Source organism: Boleophthalmus pectinirostris, unplaced genomic scaffold (assembly GCF_026225935.1).
Source record: "Boleophthalmus pectinirostris isolate CB_2022bp ecotype Guang Dong unplaced genomic scaffold, ASM2622593v1 HiC_scaffold_10, whole genome shotgun sequence".
NCBI lineage: Eukaryota > Metazoa > Chordata > Actinopteri > Gobiiformes > Gobiidae > Boleophthalmus > Boleophthalmus pectinirostris.
Genome location: NW_026570971.1, coordinates 34,322,645 through 34,341,892, shown reverse-complemented (window position 1 = coordinate 34,341,892; position 19,248 = coordinate 34,322,645). Strand labels below are relative to the sequence as shown.

The 19,248-nt window shown below is 39.6% G+C and overlaps 2 protein-coding genes across 2 annotated transcripts in view; both read right to left on the bottom strand.

Annotated features, from left to right (window-relative positions):
* LOC129410348 (tudor domain-containing 6) overlaps window positions 1-9,942 on the bottom strand; it is an 11,463-nt gene extending 1,521 nt beyond the window's left edge. The window contains 4 exon segments of the mRNA XM_055158309.1: window positions 2,060-2,102; window positions 2,187-6,789; window positions 6,791-7,440; window positions 9,854-9,942. Coding sequence (XP_055014284.1) covers window positions 2,067-2,102; window positions 2,187-6,789; window positions 6,791-7,416 — 5,265 coding nt within the window. The 5' untranslated portion in view covers window positions 7,417-7,440; window positions 9,854-9,942 and the 3' untranslated portion in view covers window positions 2,060-2,066.
* Window positions 9,943-11,020: 1,078 nt separating this feature from the next.
* On the bottom strand, window positions 11,021-19,159 carry ptgr2 (prostaglandin reductase 2). The gene is made up of 8 exons (XM_020917302.2): window positions 18,906-19,159; window positions 18,655-18,773; window positions 17,561-17,752; window positions 17,071-17,235; window positions 15,432-15,641; window positions 13,303-13,512; window positions 13,172-13,211; window positions 11,021-11,766 (listed from the first exon to the last, which is right to left on the bottom strand). The coding sequence occupies exons 1-8, from the start codon at window positions 18,940-18,942 to the stop codon at window positions 11,702-11,704; spliced, it is 1,038 nt and encodes a 345-aa protein (XP_020772961.2). The 5' UTR covers window positions 18,943-19,159; the 3' UTR covers window positions 11,021-11,701.
* Window positions 19,160-19,248: the final 89 nt, after the last annotated feature.

Below are 19,248 nucleotides of genomic sequence, written 5' to 3'. Positions count from 1 at the left end.
TGTGGGGTGCGTGGTCGTTTTTGATGAGGTTAGAGGCTTAAGAGCGTGACTAATGACCCGGAAAATACGGTAACTGATTTCAGCCCAATTGCTCATCTCTCTTCTCCAAGTTAAAATGTAGCCGTTAACTTGAAAACTACTTTCTATTTACTTGGGTCACAGGGTTTGTGATTTTTAAACTATGGTCCCCAGGAAAAAAAATTGGGAACTGTTTTAGAGGAAACTGATGACAATAAATCTGAGTATTTTAGAAGAAAATGAATTTGCAATCTTGTATTTATCTAAATTAGAATGAATTAATTCTGATTGTTCTAAATTTTCACTGATAGATTGGATTGTAGTTATTTTAAGGAAACACAGTTACTGATGAAATGTTGATGTTAGAGTTGGTTTAATATTAATGGTTTCTTTAATGTATTTTGTACCTGCCCAAGGACTGCAGATGGAAAGGAGCTTGGAGCTAAATATGATGCAGAGCATCTTTTCTCTTCCTGTGCACTGTCCTTGCTTTAAATAAAATAAATACCATATTTTTCGGGCTATAAGTGTCACTTTTTTCATGGTAAACAAGTAAACAGCAGGGTCAAAAATTCAAGTTAATTCATCTGATATAAAAATGTATTGAACAGATACATATGTTCTCTAGTTTATGAAACTGTTGACCTTTTTTCTGTACCATTTTTGGTTCTAAAGTTACAGACGTTTTAAACAGACCATGTATGAAACATGAAACAAAAATTATTTCCCAAATTTCAAAGACCTGCAAATCAAATAAATGGATGTATTTCATCATATCTTGTGTTTTTCCATCTTTGAATTGTTGATGAAGGTACATAATTTTTTTTTTTTTTTATGTATTTAAAATGATAAAAATGTGCTTGGAAGGACTGACATATTTTATAGAAATAGTTTAACTTTCATTTTGAAGTAATATTAAAGTTTTCAGAAGAAAAAAGTTGACAAATGATGTAAAATCCTGCACCTTCTACTTGTTTGCACAATTTTCCCTCCGTTACTTTCCCTCCGTTACCATGATCTTTCTTAATAAAAAATCTCATGAGTCAAAAAGTAAGAGGTTTTTCAACCTAATCTTGTACCATATGGTAGAAAACTATATGAAGCAAATATTCAAACCAGTTTGTTAAGGATATGGAAGTGAGAACCAAGAGTTATCACTGTTTGGATTTATTGCCCAAAAAGTGCTGCATATTTCATTCCCTCCGTTACCGACATGAGTTTTTAAATTTTTTTGTCAACAACTTGAAAGAATATCACAGGTTTAACTTGACCCTGTTGGAGTGTAACTCTTTCCTACATTCTGATACTTTACTTATTTCAATAGTCCCTCTAGTTTCTGAATAAGAGACATTTGAATGTCAAAAATCTGCCCGTTTCCCTCCGTTAACACTTGACCAGACCCAAATTAAAATGTTGAGAGTGAAGTGGTGAGAGGTTCTAGTCTTGTGTGTGAGTATCTGCTGCTCCTGTTCCTCCTGTACCACTGTCACTTCACTCTACTGCACATGTCTCCTGCAGAAAGAGCCTCTGTTCTGTCTGTATCATGTCATTCTAACTGGAACCGATGCTGAGTCTGAGTTGTTCAGAAGTGACACCGAGGATGAAGAATTCAATGGATTTAGTGATTTGGAGTGAGATGGAGAGTTTGTTAAACTTGTTCTGTTCTGTTGTTTATGTTATAGTTTATCTGAAGAACTGTTCATGTGTGACGTTAACAGTCTGTTGTTCTCTCTTCTATTGTTGTTACTACAACTTGACTTTACACAGGAAATGTGCAAACTTATAGTCCAGTGCAACTAAGACATAAGTTGCACTTCTTCTTCATTACACTTTTTTTGGCTGATGTGATGTACACTCCAGAGCGACTTATAGTTCAGAAATTAAGGGTAAATAATAACAAGGCATGATTCATGTAAAAAGATTCTTAATTGTCCAAAGTCTAACACTGAGCTGGAGCATAGGTCAAAATCCTATAACCTTCTTCTTAAAATTCTTCTTCCATCTTAAAATATAGAATAATGTTGAATAAAAAAATCTTTACCTGTACATCATAGTAATGGGCGATTAGAAGTCCTGGCAGCTTCCTGTAAAATAAACGGAATAAAAATAGGAATTAAAAACACTCAATTACAAGTTTTATCAGCAAAATATTACTAAACTGTATTTACCTGCTCCGTTGGCTTTTGGGGTCCAGTCGATCTTGTCCAGTACTTCTCCATTAGCTTATTCACACTGGTTCCTCCTTCCATCTCGATCATCACTGCGTACTGAGGTATCTCCAGGTCTGCGTTTTCCGTCACGCTCATAATCTTCACTTTCAGGCGTTGGCTCAGAATCGTGTTGTAAAAATCGTCGTACACGTCATCGTCCCACGTTCCCTGTGACTGGTCAAACCCGTACAGTGTGCACAGAAAGGCCTGCGGAGGTTCATCAAGCAGATTTTGCGGCAGGATTCTTGTATCTTTGATCGTCATGTTGTCGCTTTCGTTTCCGTAATCGATGAAAATGACATTGATCTTTTCGCGTTTTTTCTCACTGATCAATGCTCTGTACCAGTGGTTATCATCTGAAAACAAGGCCAAGCAGGAGTCTCCTTTACTCAAAGTTGTGGGGGGCGGTTGGGACAGTCCTGCTTCCTGCGCCATTTTTTTAATATCGGAATCGGCCCAAGTGACGAACTGACACCAGAAAAAATGTGGATCTCCTATACAGGAAGCGTAGACTAGCTCAGTTTTGTTCAGGGTTACTTTGGGGTTCTTATACGCCATTTTCTTAATGGGGTTTGAGTCAGCTTGCCGATTTTTGTCTAGTTCGGTTGAAACATTGTCCATGTTTGTCGCTTTCCAATACTTCTGCATCACCTCCTTTACTGACTCAGTTCCACATTCTATATCAACAACAAACTGGGACAATTTTTCATCTTTGTGTATAAGTTTGCGAACTGGGGTCACTTTGAGAAGCTTGCCTGTTAAGAAATTGTTAAAATAATCGAACACAGCATCATCCCAGCTTCCTTTCGAATAGTCAAATCCGTTTAAACAGCAAAGAAACGCGCGGGGACGAATTTGGAGCAAGCTTTGAGAAATCGGGCGGGCATTCCCGATCATAACATCGCCTTCTCTTCCGTAGTCGATAAACAAAGCTGTGAACTTATTTTCCATTTTGCGAAGAATCTGAGCGCGATAATAACTACCTTCTGGGGACAATCCTATACATGCGTCGCCGGGGACCAGAGTATGTCCGAAATTCCGATCTCGTTTTAGCATTCTCGCTTTATCTTTTACCATTTTTTCTATTTTGTTTAGTTGTACGCGGTCGGAAAACTGGCACCAAAAGTAGCCTGGTCCCGATATAGTTAAAGCATACGCAGCCACTGTTGTGTTTTTTTCAAGTTTAGGGCTTCTGAATGTGTTCTGGACAATGGGAACAGTTGTCGTAGTCGTCAGAGAATTTTGTGCAGTAGTTTCAGGCACACTTAGCTTGTAGAATACTTTTTTCACTTTCTCCAAAGAACTAGCACCAAGTTCAACAGTATATAGTGGGATTTTAACATCTTCATCGAACGCTACGGATACAATAGTTAGTTCTAAAACCTTGTCCGCCATCGCTTTGTGAAACTGATCATTAAGCTTGTCATTCCAAAGTGCATTCTCGTCAAAATGTTCCATACGACATAAAAACGCCTGAGGTTGAATCATCCTCAGACTAAGTGGAATCGGTCTTGTGTCTTGGCAATAGAGCTCGTGTTCACAGCCGTAGTCGACGAGAGCTACTTCTACACTGCCCACTATTCTTTTAATAACTTGTGCTCTTTTCCATTCGTTGTCAGATAAAACAAGGCACGGACTTCCTGGAGAAACCCTATCAGAGAATGATTTGATTTCGTCCAAACTACCTTTTGGAATAAGTTTAGTGATTTCAATCAGCTTTTCTGAATCACTATACTGACACCAAAAGCGCCCAGGTCCAGAACTGGAAGTCACGATTGCTTCTACTTTTTTATCGACTAGACTCTTTGGCTCACAGTAGAAATGAGTGAAATAATCCTGAGACAGCTCGCAGATCTCTTTCGGTGGGATTGATGGTCCAATGACATAATCGTTTAACAGTTTATCCACGTCAGCGTTGTCTATGTGGACCATGTACTGCGGCACATTGACGTCCATATTCTGCGTCATGTCTAGCACCTTTACGTTCAGCGGTTTATTTGTGAGAAGTTCGTAGAATTCGTCGTAAAGTGAATCAAGCCACAGCTCTTCATCGTGGACAATTCCGTACAACGTGCACAAAAAGGCTTGCGGCGAAATCTCAAGCAAATTGGTAGATATCGGCCGCACGTTTTTGTAATCAATCTCTTCTTCGTTTCCGTAGTCGATAAATACAACAGAAAATTTGTTTATATGTTTTTCTACGACTTGTGCCCGATACCACTGTTTGTCACTTCTATACAAAGCCAAACATGGGCTTCCAACACGGAGCGACTGTGGGAAACAAGGATCTTGTGGAGCTTGTCCTTCATTTTGAGCAAGTTCAGTCACTTTGTCCAACTCATCAGTGTTGCTGCGTTGACACCAAAAGTAATCTGGACTTGAAATACAGGAGGCATGCAGCACTTCGGTCTTGTTAAAATATATAATTGGCTTTTTGTAAGTGAGACTTTTACTTGAGGTTGCGGTTTGATTTGGTGTCGATTTAGTATTTCCTTGATTATTGTTTTCCATGGCACTTGTAGGTTGAATACTGGCATCTGTTTCCTTAGCTGTAGAGTTGCAATGAGCATTTTGAGACGGTGACGTGGGTTTATCCTTAATATTTAACTGTTCACTTTGCGTTGTTGGTGATTTTTGTTGGTTATTTTGTTTCATCACTGCCCCACTGGACACATCCATTTTCTCTTCTTGCTCAGCTTTTGCAAAATTCACAATTTTATCTCTCACTTGCACATTCAAACTTTTCAAACCATCAAATAACTCAACCATGAGCTTCCCATTTGGTCCTTTTCCCAACACAGACATTGTTAAACTTTGACCGTCAACTTTTTCAACAAACCATGCATTGATTTCTTGAGGGATCTCTTCTGGGATGTTGAACAACCCAAGAGGAACAGCCAAAACAGGAATAGTCTTTGCTGCACTTGCTTCACGTGGAAATGGGCGAATATCTGATTTGTTTACAAGGCGCGTTTCACCAAAATCAACAAAATGCACTTTTAAATCTGGAGATGTTTCTACAACTTGTCCTCTTTGCCATTTAGAATCTTTGTATCTCGCTATGCAGAGGTCATCAAGAGCAAATGAGTAATTGGCCACTAGTTTTTCAATATCATTCTGTAGTTGCTGGAACAGTTGTGAATTTTTTTCAAGTTGACCGTAGAAGTTATGGACCGTCTCGGAATAGCTTATGTAGAGCTTTTCTTTTGAATTCACTTTGATTTTGTGGTCTGAATGGTTCAAAAGTTCAGGTCTTGCCGCGAGTTTTTCAGCTAGAACTTGAGACAAACTTTCAGATGGAGTTTTCAGATCAACCACGTTTAGCAGCATGCCTTCTTCATCGGACTCAACTGCTTTTATGACGCAAGTTAGCCCGCCGTTTTGAGCCAAATCTGAATCTACGAACTTGTGAAATTCTTCGTTTGCGTAGTTAATATCTGCAAGTGGAACGTCGAACAAGGAACACTGGAATGCTTGTGCGTCAAGTCTGAGAAAAGTTGGGTCTATCGGATGTAATTCTCGCAATGGGACCTTTTTAGTTTGACCAAAATCTATAAATCGAACTTCCACATCGGGAGATCGCTGGTTTGCGATGATTTTGGCCCTGTACCACATGTTGTTGTCAGGATTTCGCGCTACACAAATGGAATCCACAAGCGGTTTTGGGTGAACAGATGCGTAATGTGCTTGCAAGTCGCTCATTAGAATACCCAGCTTTTTGTCACATTGAGAAGTCTGGCACCAAAATTTGTTCGGAGTGTCGACGCAGGAGATTTTGACGCTGATGCAAGCTCCGACGGTTAACAAATCGCAAAGTGGCATCTCCATAGGACTGAACGGAGAGCTGTAGCAAGTCGGCAAACTGCTTGGGTCCGCACTGTCATGAGTGTAATCGCTTAGAAACATCGTACGTGGTCTTGCGTCAATTTGGATTTCGTCTACCTTCTTTTCCAAAAACTGGTCATTTATACAAGCTGCACTGGGGGTGTAGAGACTAACACTGTACTGATCTTCTGGTAAAATATGACTATCAAATCTAGCTATGATGTTTTGGTTCAGTATTAACGATTTTAAGTAATTGATTTCTTTTTGCTCCCATTGTTTCTCGTTCTTTACTCCGTCTAACTTGCAATTATAAGTTGCAACAGGCATTCTCAAAAATTTCACATCCAATTTTTTTACATTTGTAGCTTGGACTAGTTCAGTTTTGCCTTCATCTACGAAAAACACTTCAACCATAGCATCCTTGGAAGTTATTTGTTGTTTTAGAATAGAACGCCGCCATTTTCCATCTATTCCAAAAACGGCACATGGCATTCCAGCGGTTTGAGGTTGGGGATCGTCAGTGCGAGGTTTCGCTTTGAGTTCTTCGTTCAGTTGTTCGGACAAGATCTTAATTGCTTTCGAATATATAGCAAGCTCGCAAAATAGGTTTCCTGGATCGATCACTTCTGTCACGCGTATAGATTCTAATGTATTCGTCATAAGTTCGGGGTAAAAGTAGCGATTTTCGTTTTCAAGCTGGTTATTAACATTCAAGCTTTGCTTCTTTTGTGATCGTCTGATTTGTTTTTTCTTTCGGCAAATTCAGACATTTTAACACCAAATTTTTGAATTCTCCACCAGGAATCTTTTTGGCAACCCCTTCCTTGCACAGATGCTTTGAAATTATCGGCAGGTCCAGCAAAATCGTCCTATCCGGCATTAACGCATTTTGGACCAATCCTTGGAATTCTTTGCCTGGTAGAGATTTAAGAAAGTTAGTGGCTCTTTCCGGCCAGGTGGTTTCGGTGGAGAGGACGTTGGCGAGCACGCAGCATTCGATTTCAGGTGGGAGGATGAAGCACTCGTCTCTGCCCCATGCCAGCTTGGCGCTAATCGTGGCGTGCGGCTGTCCATGATCAATTAAAAAAACATTATAGTTCTGATCTTGTATGGACACAATTCTAGCCCGGTGCCATTTCTCATCAACATTTACCAAACACAGGTCTCCGGTTTTGCCTTCCGGGCCACAGAAGTTTCTCGTGGGAATCTGGATCTCCTCTCGCATTTGCTCGTATACGTGTTTGATTTCGTTGTTGAGACTGGCCCACAGCTCCACCAGGCCACAGTTCTGGTTCAGGTTCACTCTGGTGACGACGACAGACACTTCAGAGCCTGGAGTGGGAACGCCAGGAACGGAGCACATTTTAGAGACGAGATCCAAGAAGGCCTAAAAAATAAAAACAATCTGTTAAAAATGCTTTATTCTGATTTATAAGATAAGATGAAGGGCTGCAACCATTAATCAGAATAATTTATTGACTAGTTGACTTTTATTATGATGTACTAAAATGTTGTATTAATGTCATATTCATTTTGAGATGAATGTCCATTAACGCACAATAAGCTTTAGCTTCTGCCTACACCTGCTCACTGACTTAGAGTTTGACTGTTCCACACACTGAATGTTTTATTTTATGACATCAGATTGAATATAATGCATGTAGACTGTAATGCGTTGTGAAACATTGACTAAATACCGTATTTTCCACACTATAGGGCGCTCTGGATTATAAACTGTCACTAAATGGTCTATTTTCAAACTTTTTTCACAAATAAACCGCACTGGACAGTGTGATGGGTGAGTGGTTTTGTTTGTTTGTTCGTTCACGGTGACTCTGGGCTTTGTTCAGTTGTGGCGTGTAGGGAGGGGGCTGTCTGGGACCAACGGATTGTCGGCGTGTTCGCAGTAGAGCTGGGTATCGTTAAGAAGTTATCGATACGATAGATACATAGGCCACAATACGATACGCTTTTCTATACAGTGAGCTTTCGATTCAGTACGATTCGATACAACATATTTCACATCGATTCGATACAGGACAGTGCAAAAAAAGCTAAATGATGGCTCTAATACTACAAGTCCACTAAGTTTGTGAAAAGTGAATGTGAAAAACATCCATTTTACTCAAAACAGTGAAAATGTCAACACAACTGTAGCTCTTACACAAACTAATTTAGCGAAAAAATACCTAAAATACTTTTGACGATATATCAATACAGCAGCCCACAATATCAATACTGTATCAGCACATTAAACGATACGATATATCGATATTTTGATATTTTTGCACACCCCTAGTTCGCAGTGACTCAGTTGTTCAGTTGTGTCTAGAAGTGGCACATTGAACTCACTTTTTCGGTTCGTTCCTCCGTTCCGTTCCTCGTCGGCGTGGAGTGATGAGTGTGTCTGTGGGTGTGTTTGACTGTGCGGTCGCTGTCTGCTCCGTGTGTGTTTGTGTGTTCTGTGGGTGGTGCAGCTTTCTAGTTTACTGAAGTCGTGCTGGGACACCCGAGTGGATTCGTGTATGGGGCGCTCTGGATTGTGGGGTGCGCAGTCGTTTTTTGATGGGGTTGGAGGCTTAAAAGCGCCCCCTATAGTGAGGAAAATATGGTAAACACATGAATGAAAAACATGAAAGAATGACTATGAAAAGAGCAGGATTTTGATCACTGTTTGTGTGAAATAGTGCACAGACTCTACAGACTCTCCAAATATACCAAAAGACCTTCTAGAACAAAAGCAGCAGAATGATCAAATCCATATGACTTCACCAAATTTCAGATTTTCATGTATATACTTCATTTGTGAATATGAATATTCTCAAAAATTCTCCAATCACCATGTTTAACCTTCTTAGTTTTGAATTTAAACATATCACTATCGAAATCAGAAAGAAATCATTCCTGACTAAAACAATCATAGCGACTATAACGAGATGGAACTTTGATTCATGATTAAAGACAATGATTAATCTGGTAAATTGTCCATAAAATGTGTTACTGTGCTGCAATTCTTCTTTCAACACGTATCTTCATGGAGACAAACAGGTGACACATGAGTTACAGGCCATATCTGTGGAGAGGCCACCCAGCTCACATAGCTCACACTCACACTATGAATCATCTTATTTGATTTTGTAATAAAAACAGCTGCATTAAAAAAAAAAAAAAAAAAAAAAAAAAGAATGTAAGAGAAGTTTCAATATCATATTATGGCAAAAACACCCCTCTGGAGACGAGCAGGTGTCAAACCCTCCACCTCTAAAGTTACATAGTGCGCCTTCAGTTCATTTTAAATCAGTATTAAACACATCCTACAGACTGGGCTTCTGTACATCAGCTGAAATTCTGAAGAAGCCCTTTAGCATCACCTACTGGCCTATTTGTAGATTGCAAAGCCAAAATTTCCCCCACTCTTCATAAAACACAAAATTAAACACTGCAGTTGAGTGTGGGGTAAAGCAGAAATGCAAAAAAAAAATGCCCAGATGTGCCTAAACTTCTCAAATAACTAACAGAAATGTCCATCCAGAAATATCCAAAGCTGGGGCATTATACAACAAATTACACTTCATGGAACATCAGTTTTACACCGTGGTTTTCGTTTAGTTACAGTAAACAGTGCCAACAGTGCTGTAGGTTGCACAGGTGCTTGGATTAACTGTGTTGTCCTGTAGTTTACCAAACCCGATACATAGGACCACATTTATTTTGGCAATTTTGGTCACCCAATCCTGCAGTTTACCTTTTCAACACCTGTGCATCTCCGTTTCTCTGCACGTGGAGGAAACGACACTCACCCGTGCGTAAACATGCACGTGTGGCAGCTCCTTTTGGTAATGGATACTTTGTTATTTCAACGTTTCAATGTGTTTTCAGCACAAACAACCTTGAAGAGCGCAGGAGGCGCAAACAAATCGCCTCCTACGTGAAATGATTTTGCCGCGTAGTACCTGTCCAATTGGGTTTTACGCACTCCGTTACGCACTGGAGAATTCATTTTGGAAACGCCCACTTGCTCTCTTCTGCTATAGAACGATCAGTGAGAATTGAAAATACCTACAGGACTAAAGTAAAGTTTTTTTTCTCATTCCCAGAACCGACATCTCAACAACAGAACAAGAAAACCAAAGCAGAGCAGCCAACAAAATACATTACTGGCGATTGTGACGCCTTTACGCAGCAGAACAGAGCTTTACAATGCATTTATCAAGGACACAGATATCACAACGACTCGTTTAGGTCTTGGTAAATAGTATAAAACAACAAGAGCACGTATAAACTGACTGACATCCAGAGAAAAGTTTGTTTTGACTGATGACGCAGCTGAATCATGTAAACCAATGAAAAGTCAAAAAACTCTTAACGCCCGCCCTGTGCACTCTGCGTGCACTGTGATTGGCTCCTGTGAGGGAGAGGGGCGTGTACAGCTGTCATCGTTACCATGGTTACTGAGGCGCTCACACGCAACAATTTACCTGGTCAAAATCACTTTTAATTACAGTTTGACAGTGGCTGCAAGAAGTCCAAGAGTAAATGTTATCGCATATGCATGTAGTCATTGCTTGCTTAGGGGGGGGGGGGGGGGGGGGGGGGCTGTATACCACTCATTGAAACAGTAACTGTAACCGAATACAGTTACTCATAAAAAATTATAACAAAGGGATCAGCATTATCAAATCAAAATGGCAAAAAAACTAACAAAAGAGATATACTTACACAGGCCTACACATTTTCAAATTAATAAACTTTATTCCTAAAATTCTAGAAATCTTCAATTTTTCTCTCAGTGCACAATGAGATAAAATAGATTTGACAAGTCGACTAATAAAATAAACATAACCTTAGACTTGACGACTATTAAACTTTAAATTGCAACTGACAAGAACTTTAGTTTTAATTTAGGGTTACAGTGACAAATATGGAAAATTGTGAATAATCTAATATTTAAAAACACAAGGTTCAAAGAGGTTTAAATTTGACAGTTTTATTATGTAACCTTAATTGGTAAGTGTTTCATAATCATTAAAGTTGTAAAAAAAACAACAACAAAAAAACAGTAATTAGTGTATCAAAGGGTAAAATCAGGATACAGAAAAACTAAACCAAAAAAAAACAAAAAACAAAAGCAGCAATGGCACACGAAGTCTTCAATCACCATATTTCAGTCTTTCATTATTGTTTTTTTAAACAGACAAATTCATTCATTTAAAGTAATTTCAGTCATGTTAGGGTCATCTTTGCGTCAAAAGGTAAAGTAAGGCTACAAAACAAAACAAAAACAAAAAAAAAACAGGACCAGAATTCTACTGTTTTTATTGCCTTTGAGTTATTACAAGATTGAATACTCCTCACATATAATTCAATTTCTTTATAAAATACACAGAATGCAGGTTTCTTATCAGCAAATTTATATTTATGGATTTATGGATTTTTTTCTCAGGTTCTGCAGTCCAAACTAAACTGTGTATATTTTATTGCATATGTTAACTGCTTGGTATTTTAAAATGAAAATTGAACATATGAATTAACCAGAAAAAACAGACAATTATTTAGATTCATTTACAGTCACTGGTCAGGAGAAGGATGTTACGGTCGCCACTGAATCTAAAGGGTAAAATAAGGCTCCTGGGACAAAAAGTGTCATCTCAGTCTGATATCTTGATGATCTGTTTGCCGATGTTTCCTCCTTTCATCATGGAGCAGAAGGCAACTGAAAGAAGGAAGGAATAAAATAATAAGTTCCGTTTTTAGATTTGAACACTTTCTTTATAACAACTCAACTCTACACTAATCTTGGGCACGTTTTAGGGGGAGGGTCATATCATTGTTTTGCCTGGAATCTAAGGCTGCAACAATTTAATCGATTAATCGCAACTTATCAAAATAATTGTCAACTACACAGGCTCCAAAACGCGTCGTATGCTGATAGAAGAGGTTTTATGACTCAGACAAAGCAGGAATTACATGAAAATGACATGAGAAATTAGTAAATGTTTTTTTTTCTTTTCATTTTTGGTGTAAACATTTGTCCACGAATCATCTAGACTCTAGATCAGAGGTTTTCAATAGGTGAGGCGTGAACTAAAACCAGGACTAAATCAGGACTAAAACCAGGACTAAATCAGGACTAAAACCAGGACTAAAACCAGGTCTAAACCAGGACTAAATCAGGACTAAAACCAGGTCTAAACCAGGACTAAAACCAGGACTAAAACCAGGTCTAAAACCAGGTCTAAACCAGGACTAAAACCAGGACTAAAACCAGGTCCGAACCAGGACTAAACCAGGTCTAAAATCAGGTCTAAAGCACAACTAAAATCAGGTCTAAACCAGGTCTAAACCCAGGTCTAAACCCAGGTCTGAAACAGGACTAAACCAGGTCTAAACCAGGACTAAAACCAGGTCTAAAATCAGGTCTAAAGCACGACTAAAATCAGGTGTAAACCAGGTCTAAACCAGGTCTAAACCCAGGTCTGAAACAGGACTAAACCAGGTCTAAACCAGGACTAAAACCAGGTCTGAACCAATACTAAAATCAGGTTTAAACCAGGTCTAAACCAGGACTAAACCAGGTCTAAACTAGGTCTAAAACCAGGTCTAAACCAATGACCCTCAATAATTGTTAGTGACAGCCCCTCTGAAATATTCCAGGAAAAGGCTTAAAGGTGCATCGTGTAACTTTTCTGGTGGAGAGTCCATCAAATACTTTCCTCCATGGAGATGATTAAACATTTTTATCTTCATGAAGACCAAACCAGACCAAAGTTACAGGTCAGATCTGTGGAGAAGCAGCCCTGCTCACAGTCCCAATGTCTGTTTCTAGGTATTTTTGAGCTCTAAAACAACTTGTACTTTCATAAATGTTGTATGAATAAATATTGTATGTAATATTGTGGAACATTTGAAGCAGAGCAATGACATCTGCACTGAAACAAGAAGATGACAAACCTCCAAACGAAAAGTTGTATAATGCACCGTTAATAAGTAAAGTAATTTCCATGGAGACAAGCACCTTTAATTATTTGAAGACTGCAGCAGGGCTCTATAAAACATTTCACTTTTTCTTTATTCTAATACTGGTTCCCATGTGGATCAATAAACACAATGAAACTTACCTCCCATATTTTCAATCCCATTCACAACCGTCTCCAAAACCTGAAATACATGAACCAAAAACACACCAGGTAAAACAGCTCTAAATGAAACAGTCTTTTATTTTGAAAGGGCCTCTCTGCTTCGTGCTCACCTTGACCTGTCCGGCCCTGACTAGCTGACTGAGTTCGCAGATGGCGGCGTCGGCTTTGTCCATGTAGTTTAGGACCAAGAACCTTTCCCTGGTGATGTTGTTTTTATTCAGAGCTTCCTGGGTTTGTTCGCTCAGAGGAGGAGGGTACGGAACATCTTTGTTGTACTGAGAAATCTGACCGCACAGAATCACATGGCCATTTTTGTTCATCTGAAAATTAAGAAAACAGAAAGTGTTACTGTTACTGTAGTATTTTTGTTAGACTTAAAGGTTTTATATTGCACTGATTTGACTTGTTATAATGTTGTTACCTCCTCAAAAACAGACCTGGACTTGTGTTTTGTTTCATTCACATGTGTTTGAGTAACTCTTTATTATTAGTCTGTCTACATCTCCAAAGCTCAAAATGCTCTGTTCCACCTTGTGATGTCATGAAGTGGTAGTTTTCAAGTTAACAGCAAAATTTTACCTTTAGTTCAATAGAGTTAGGGGTCATTCCACACCAAATCTCCAAATGTCCCCTCCCGACCATCTCAGATTTGACTGAAAAAATTCTCTGAGGTTCACACACTTTCCAACAGGAAAAGTCCCAAATTTTAGCTCCAAACTCCTTATAGTTTTGTCATTAAACATATTTTGTCAACTCCCCCCTGACCTGCTTTGAGCAGAGTTGTTCAAGGAGCCACTTTCAGATTGTTGTATCTAAAAAACTATGCAAGGTCGGTCATTCAAATTTTCAAGGGTTAAAATTTGGGAAATGTACTTGTGGAATCTGGACTTTTACACATGTGCTTTTGATTTACCACAGATTTCTGGGGGCTTGAATTTGCTCGAAAATTCTCCTCTTCAAATTCGAGGGCATGTTTGAAGGAGTGTGGAAAGTGCAGTTTCAAAGACAGAGGTTTGATATTGAACATACACCTTCCCACACACACCACTGTGGACTTTGTATTTTAAAACAGAGCCTCTGTGATGAACACTCTACAAGATATTAAGTGTTAAAAATGGAACAAAATACATTTGGTGGCATCTTTACCATGTTATACCAAAAAAATGACAGCACCCACCAACATCAAATGGGCTGTTTTAGAAAGACCAGACGTCTGATTTTAACATATCCAACATGTGTGATGGTGTTCTGCCTTATTTTTTCAAAATTAATTTTTGAAAATCTGGTGTCCACATACATGCAGAACATTTATGAACTATGAAGGCACTTTCACAAGCTAAGAAACACTCTGAATATTTGAAACACAGCTGAGAAAAAGTCAGCCTAAATGTGAGTTTGTGTGTTAAACGTGTGAATGAAACAAAACACAACTCCAGGTTTGTTTGTGATGAGGAAACTACTTTAGAACATAGATCAGAAAATAGAGTCATTTGGGCTCTTTCAAAACTGTTGTCATATGAAATGTTCAACAAAAAACAAAAAAAACTGCATTCACTTATTATTGAGCTGGAACACATGAGAATCCTCAGGTGGAGTTTGCTGTAAGTGTCAGATTGCAGGTTGTTGCCCTGGTTTATGGTTCACATCTCTGTAATCCCTGAGCCTACCCACATGAAACAAAAACTGGGACAAAGTTCAGCGTCTTTTCTGTCTGCACTGTGTATCTTTTCAGGTTGGGGCTCGCTACTATGGAGATGCTTTTACTTTGCCTGCATGTTCTAAAATATGGTATTAAACAATAAAAATATATAAGATGCTTTTATTCAATTATGGGTGTTTTTATTGCTCAAAAACAACTTTACAAACATTAATGAGCATTCTTACTGTGAGTGGGGTCGCCTCTTCACAGATCTCACCTGTGAATTGGCCTGATGGCACCTCTTGCTTGTTTCTATGTAGATGAAAAAGTGGAATGCCATACTTTGGAATATTGGAGGTAAAGCTGTAACATCTCCATGGAGACAAGTAACCGGTGGGACCTCTACCAGAAAAGTTACACAGTGCACTTTTAGTAAACAAAAGTGAAATGATTGAGGAAGTGGTGCCATTATTCAACCCCAAAGATTTTAAGACTAACACGGCCGGTTTATGGAGCCAATTTCTAGCAAATAATGAGAAGGTTCAACATCTGAGGATCATTAGTGAATATTAGACTGAGCAGATGTTGCATTCACTGTACCTGGCATATTACGGTGTCGCTGATGTCTCCTCCCACGTTATCGAAGTAAACGTCCACTCCGTTTGGACAGAGCTGTTTGAGTCGGTTGGACACGTTTCCCTCTCGATAGTTTAAAGCTGAAGTGAAGCCAAGTTTTTCCACTACAGCTTTGCACTTTTCCTCAGAGCCACAGATCCCGACGACGGTGGAGCAGCCGTCCAGATGACCGATCTGCACAGAAAAGATGAGATATAGAGACTTGGAGGTGTGATGCTATCTGTAGGTACTGCTCTGTGTGAAGCGCTGTTACTCAATTTAGACGCTTGTTTTGATGGAAATGTCACTGCTCTACTTGGAATATTCCACAGTGTGACATTAAACAGCTCTACCTTACATTTATTCAGTTACAGGTGGTTTTATAGCTCAAAAATACTTCACCTCTCCACAGATCTGGCCTGTCACTTGGACTAGTTTGGTCTCCATGAAGATAGAAAGGTTTAATGCCATACTGTGAAACATTCCAGACAAAACAATAACATCTCCATGAAGACTTAGACAAACTTTATTGATCCACGAGGGATATTATTTGGACACAGTACACACGTCACAATATACTGTATTTTCCGCTCTGGATTATAAAACGCACTGTCATTAAATGGTCTATTTTCGAACTTTTTTTCACAAATAAACCGCAAAACAACAGTGTGATGGGTGAGTGTTTTTGTTTGTTTGTTCGTTCACGGTGACTCTGGGCTTTGTTCAGTTGTGGCGTGTAGGGAGGGTGTGTCTGGGACCAACGGATTGTCGGCGTGTTCGCAGTGACTCAGTTGTTCAGTTGTGTCTAGAAGTGGCACATTGCACTCGCTTTTTCAGTTCGTTCCTCTGTTCCGTTCCTCGTCGGCGTGGAGTGATGAGTGTGTCTGTGGGTGTGTTTGACTGTGTGGTCGCTGTCTGCTCCATGTGTGTTTGTGTGTTCCGTGGGTGGTGCGGCTTTGTACTTTACTGAAGTCGTGCTGGGACACCCGAGTGGATTCGTGTATAGGGCGCTCTGGATTGTGGCGTGCAGTTGTGGTTGGAGGCTTAAGAGCGCGTCTAATAGCTCAGAAAATACGGTATGCACGTTGAGCGAAATTTGGAATGAATGAGCTATAGAGTTTGTATTTTTATCAAAGCTCCTTAGTTTGTTTGCTACATGATTGTTCTAAAATCTAAAATCAATCGGCGGATGGCGGGCGAGTGCGGTTTTGAAAATTGCTTTTAGGTGCAAATGGATAGCGGGCGGATGATGACTTTTGTGTTGCGGTTGCGGATGAAAAAATATCGCGCATCTCTAGTATAGGGCGCTCTGGATTGTGGGGCGCGTACTCGTTTTTTGATGGGGTTGGAGGGTTATGAGAGCACCCTATAGTGTGGAAAATACGGTACTATAATAACAAAGAGTTACATATTATAAATGATAATAATAAATTCATGCCACCCCCCCAGGACCCCCCTGTGTAAACTACAGGGTTAGCAGCTTTTACACAGAATACGACCCCAAGGAGACAAGAAATTTTACAGCTTGCAAAGAACATTTTCATACCTAAATAAATTAGAGAGACCAGGAGTCTAACCCACAACCTCCTCACTCTGCCACAGTAACACGGGAGGACGTGTTTACCTGTCCTGCTATAGACCCACAGGCGCCGGCCGCTCCACTGACCACCATGGTTTGTCCTTTGGTCACATGGCCTTTGTCTCTGACGCCGAACAGAGAGGTGAGGCCGGGCATCCCCACAGCACCCAGGAAGTACGAGAGATGCCCATCCACAAGCTGAGGGTCCAACTGAGACCGAGAGAAAAACACTAATGATAAACAGCAGTAGAGAGGCCTTTAATGGTGAATTATGTCACTTGGGGATCACCTATGTCATTGCTCTGCCTGGAATGTTCCACAGTATGACACCTTACATTTATTCAGTTGCAGGTGTTTCTAAGTTACAGATCTGACGTGGAACTTAGTCTAGTTTGGTCTTCATGATGATACACAGGTTTAATACCATACGGTGAAACATTCCAGATAAAGCAATAACATCTCCATGGAGAAAAGTATTTGACAGACCCTCCAAAGTCAAAGAAAAGTTATACAATGCACCTCGGACAACACCCACCTTCTGTAGAGTCGCCCCCTGCAGGACAGCGTGCGTTTGCCAGGGCCAGGTGAAGCAGGTGACCACATCTCCCTCAGACAGTGAGCTGCAGCGGCTGGACTGGACCAGGCCCACCCCTCCACCGTCTGCAGCTTCACCGAGGGGCCAAGGGCGGAGATAGTCCGACCCTGTGTCCTCGTTCATACGGCACCTCTGAGAAAGACCAGACAAACTTTATAAAGTGATTTAACATTTGAAAACAAAACAAAAAAAAACATTAACACATGGTGAGTTTCCAAAAAAGAATACTGTATTATACATTAGTTGTGGTGACATGTGCACTCAAACTCAGATTATTTCCAGATTTGGGGAGTTATAAGATTTTTAAAATGATCTGTAAACAGAAAAATAATGTGGAATTTGTTTGTACCACACGCCATACGGCTTTACAAAGCTTCACTATAATTTGATAAATTGATATAGATTGGTGTTACATATTATATTATGTATTGTATTATCTAATGTATGCTGCCTGAAAAAATGATTCTTTGATTTACATTTACAAGGTGATGTACAATCAGATAATAATCAGATTTGGGCTGCATGTAAACAAAGCCAGTGACGGCAAAAATACAATTACTACTTGATTTGGTGGAATTGTTGTGAATAGTTAAATGGATTATACCACCATTTATCTTCATTTTACATTAGGGTGACCAGACGGGACAGTCCCAGGTTGAACCCTGTGTCCCCTGTCCCGGCAGATTTATACAAAACCTGTGATTTGTCCCAGTTTTATACAAGAAATGTCCCAGGTGTCCCTATTTTTGACCAATTTGGGCTAAACTAGGACTAAACTAAGACTAACCTGGACTACATCAGGTCTAACCTGGGGCTAAAACAGAACTATCATAATTTTTGACTAATCTGATCCCTGCCAGCAGTAAAGATCATAAATTGTCATTTGTTTAGCCAAATACAGAAAATTTACAGACATTTTATTTATACCAGTCATCCCAACTCAGGTGTACCCCAGTTTTGAATTTTTATAATCTGATCACCCTATTTTATATTTCACAATCTATTACTATGATTATGATTATGATTATTATTACCATGTATGGGTCCACAGACAGGTACAGCGTCCGCACCAGAACTTCTCCCTCTTTTAACTCAGTTGATAAAGTCGTCTCCTCCAGGCGGAAATTTTCAGGAGCTGGCACCCCATTTTTACCTTTGTGAGAAAACAAAAACAAAGTGGTTATAAAGACTTGCACCATTGAGCCACAAGAGCGCAGTAAAGCCTCACGAACGTAAACTAGGTCAGTGTGTACAAATTCCTGCAACAGAATCACATGTTTCCTACCAGGCCGAGAAGCAAGGACGACCCTGTGCACTTTCATTGTTCAACTCTGCTCCGGACAGATCGCAGATAACAGATAGAAAGTAGCAAGTCAAACAAGCCTCTAAAGTGATATAGCTTCGGTTGCAAGCATTAAAACTATCGATAAACGTATATTCTGCTATAAATATATTATCCTGATAGATGCCGTTTCTGCGCGCTAGCAAGAAGTCCAAAGTCTAGTGTTTCTAAAGTGAAATAGTTACGTCAGTTAGCTTCCGCGTTTGTTCACATTGTAATAAAAATATTTGAAACATTAAAACAACAAACTGTGCCACTATAGCGTGCAGAAAAACTTACAGAATAT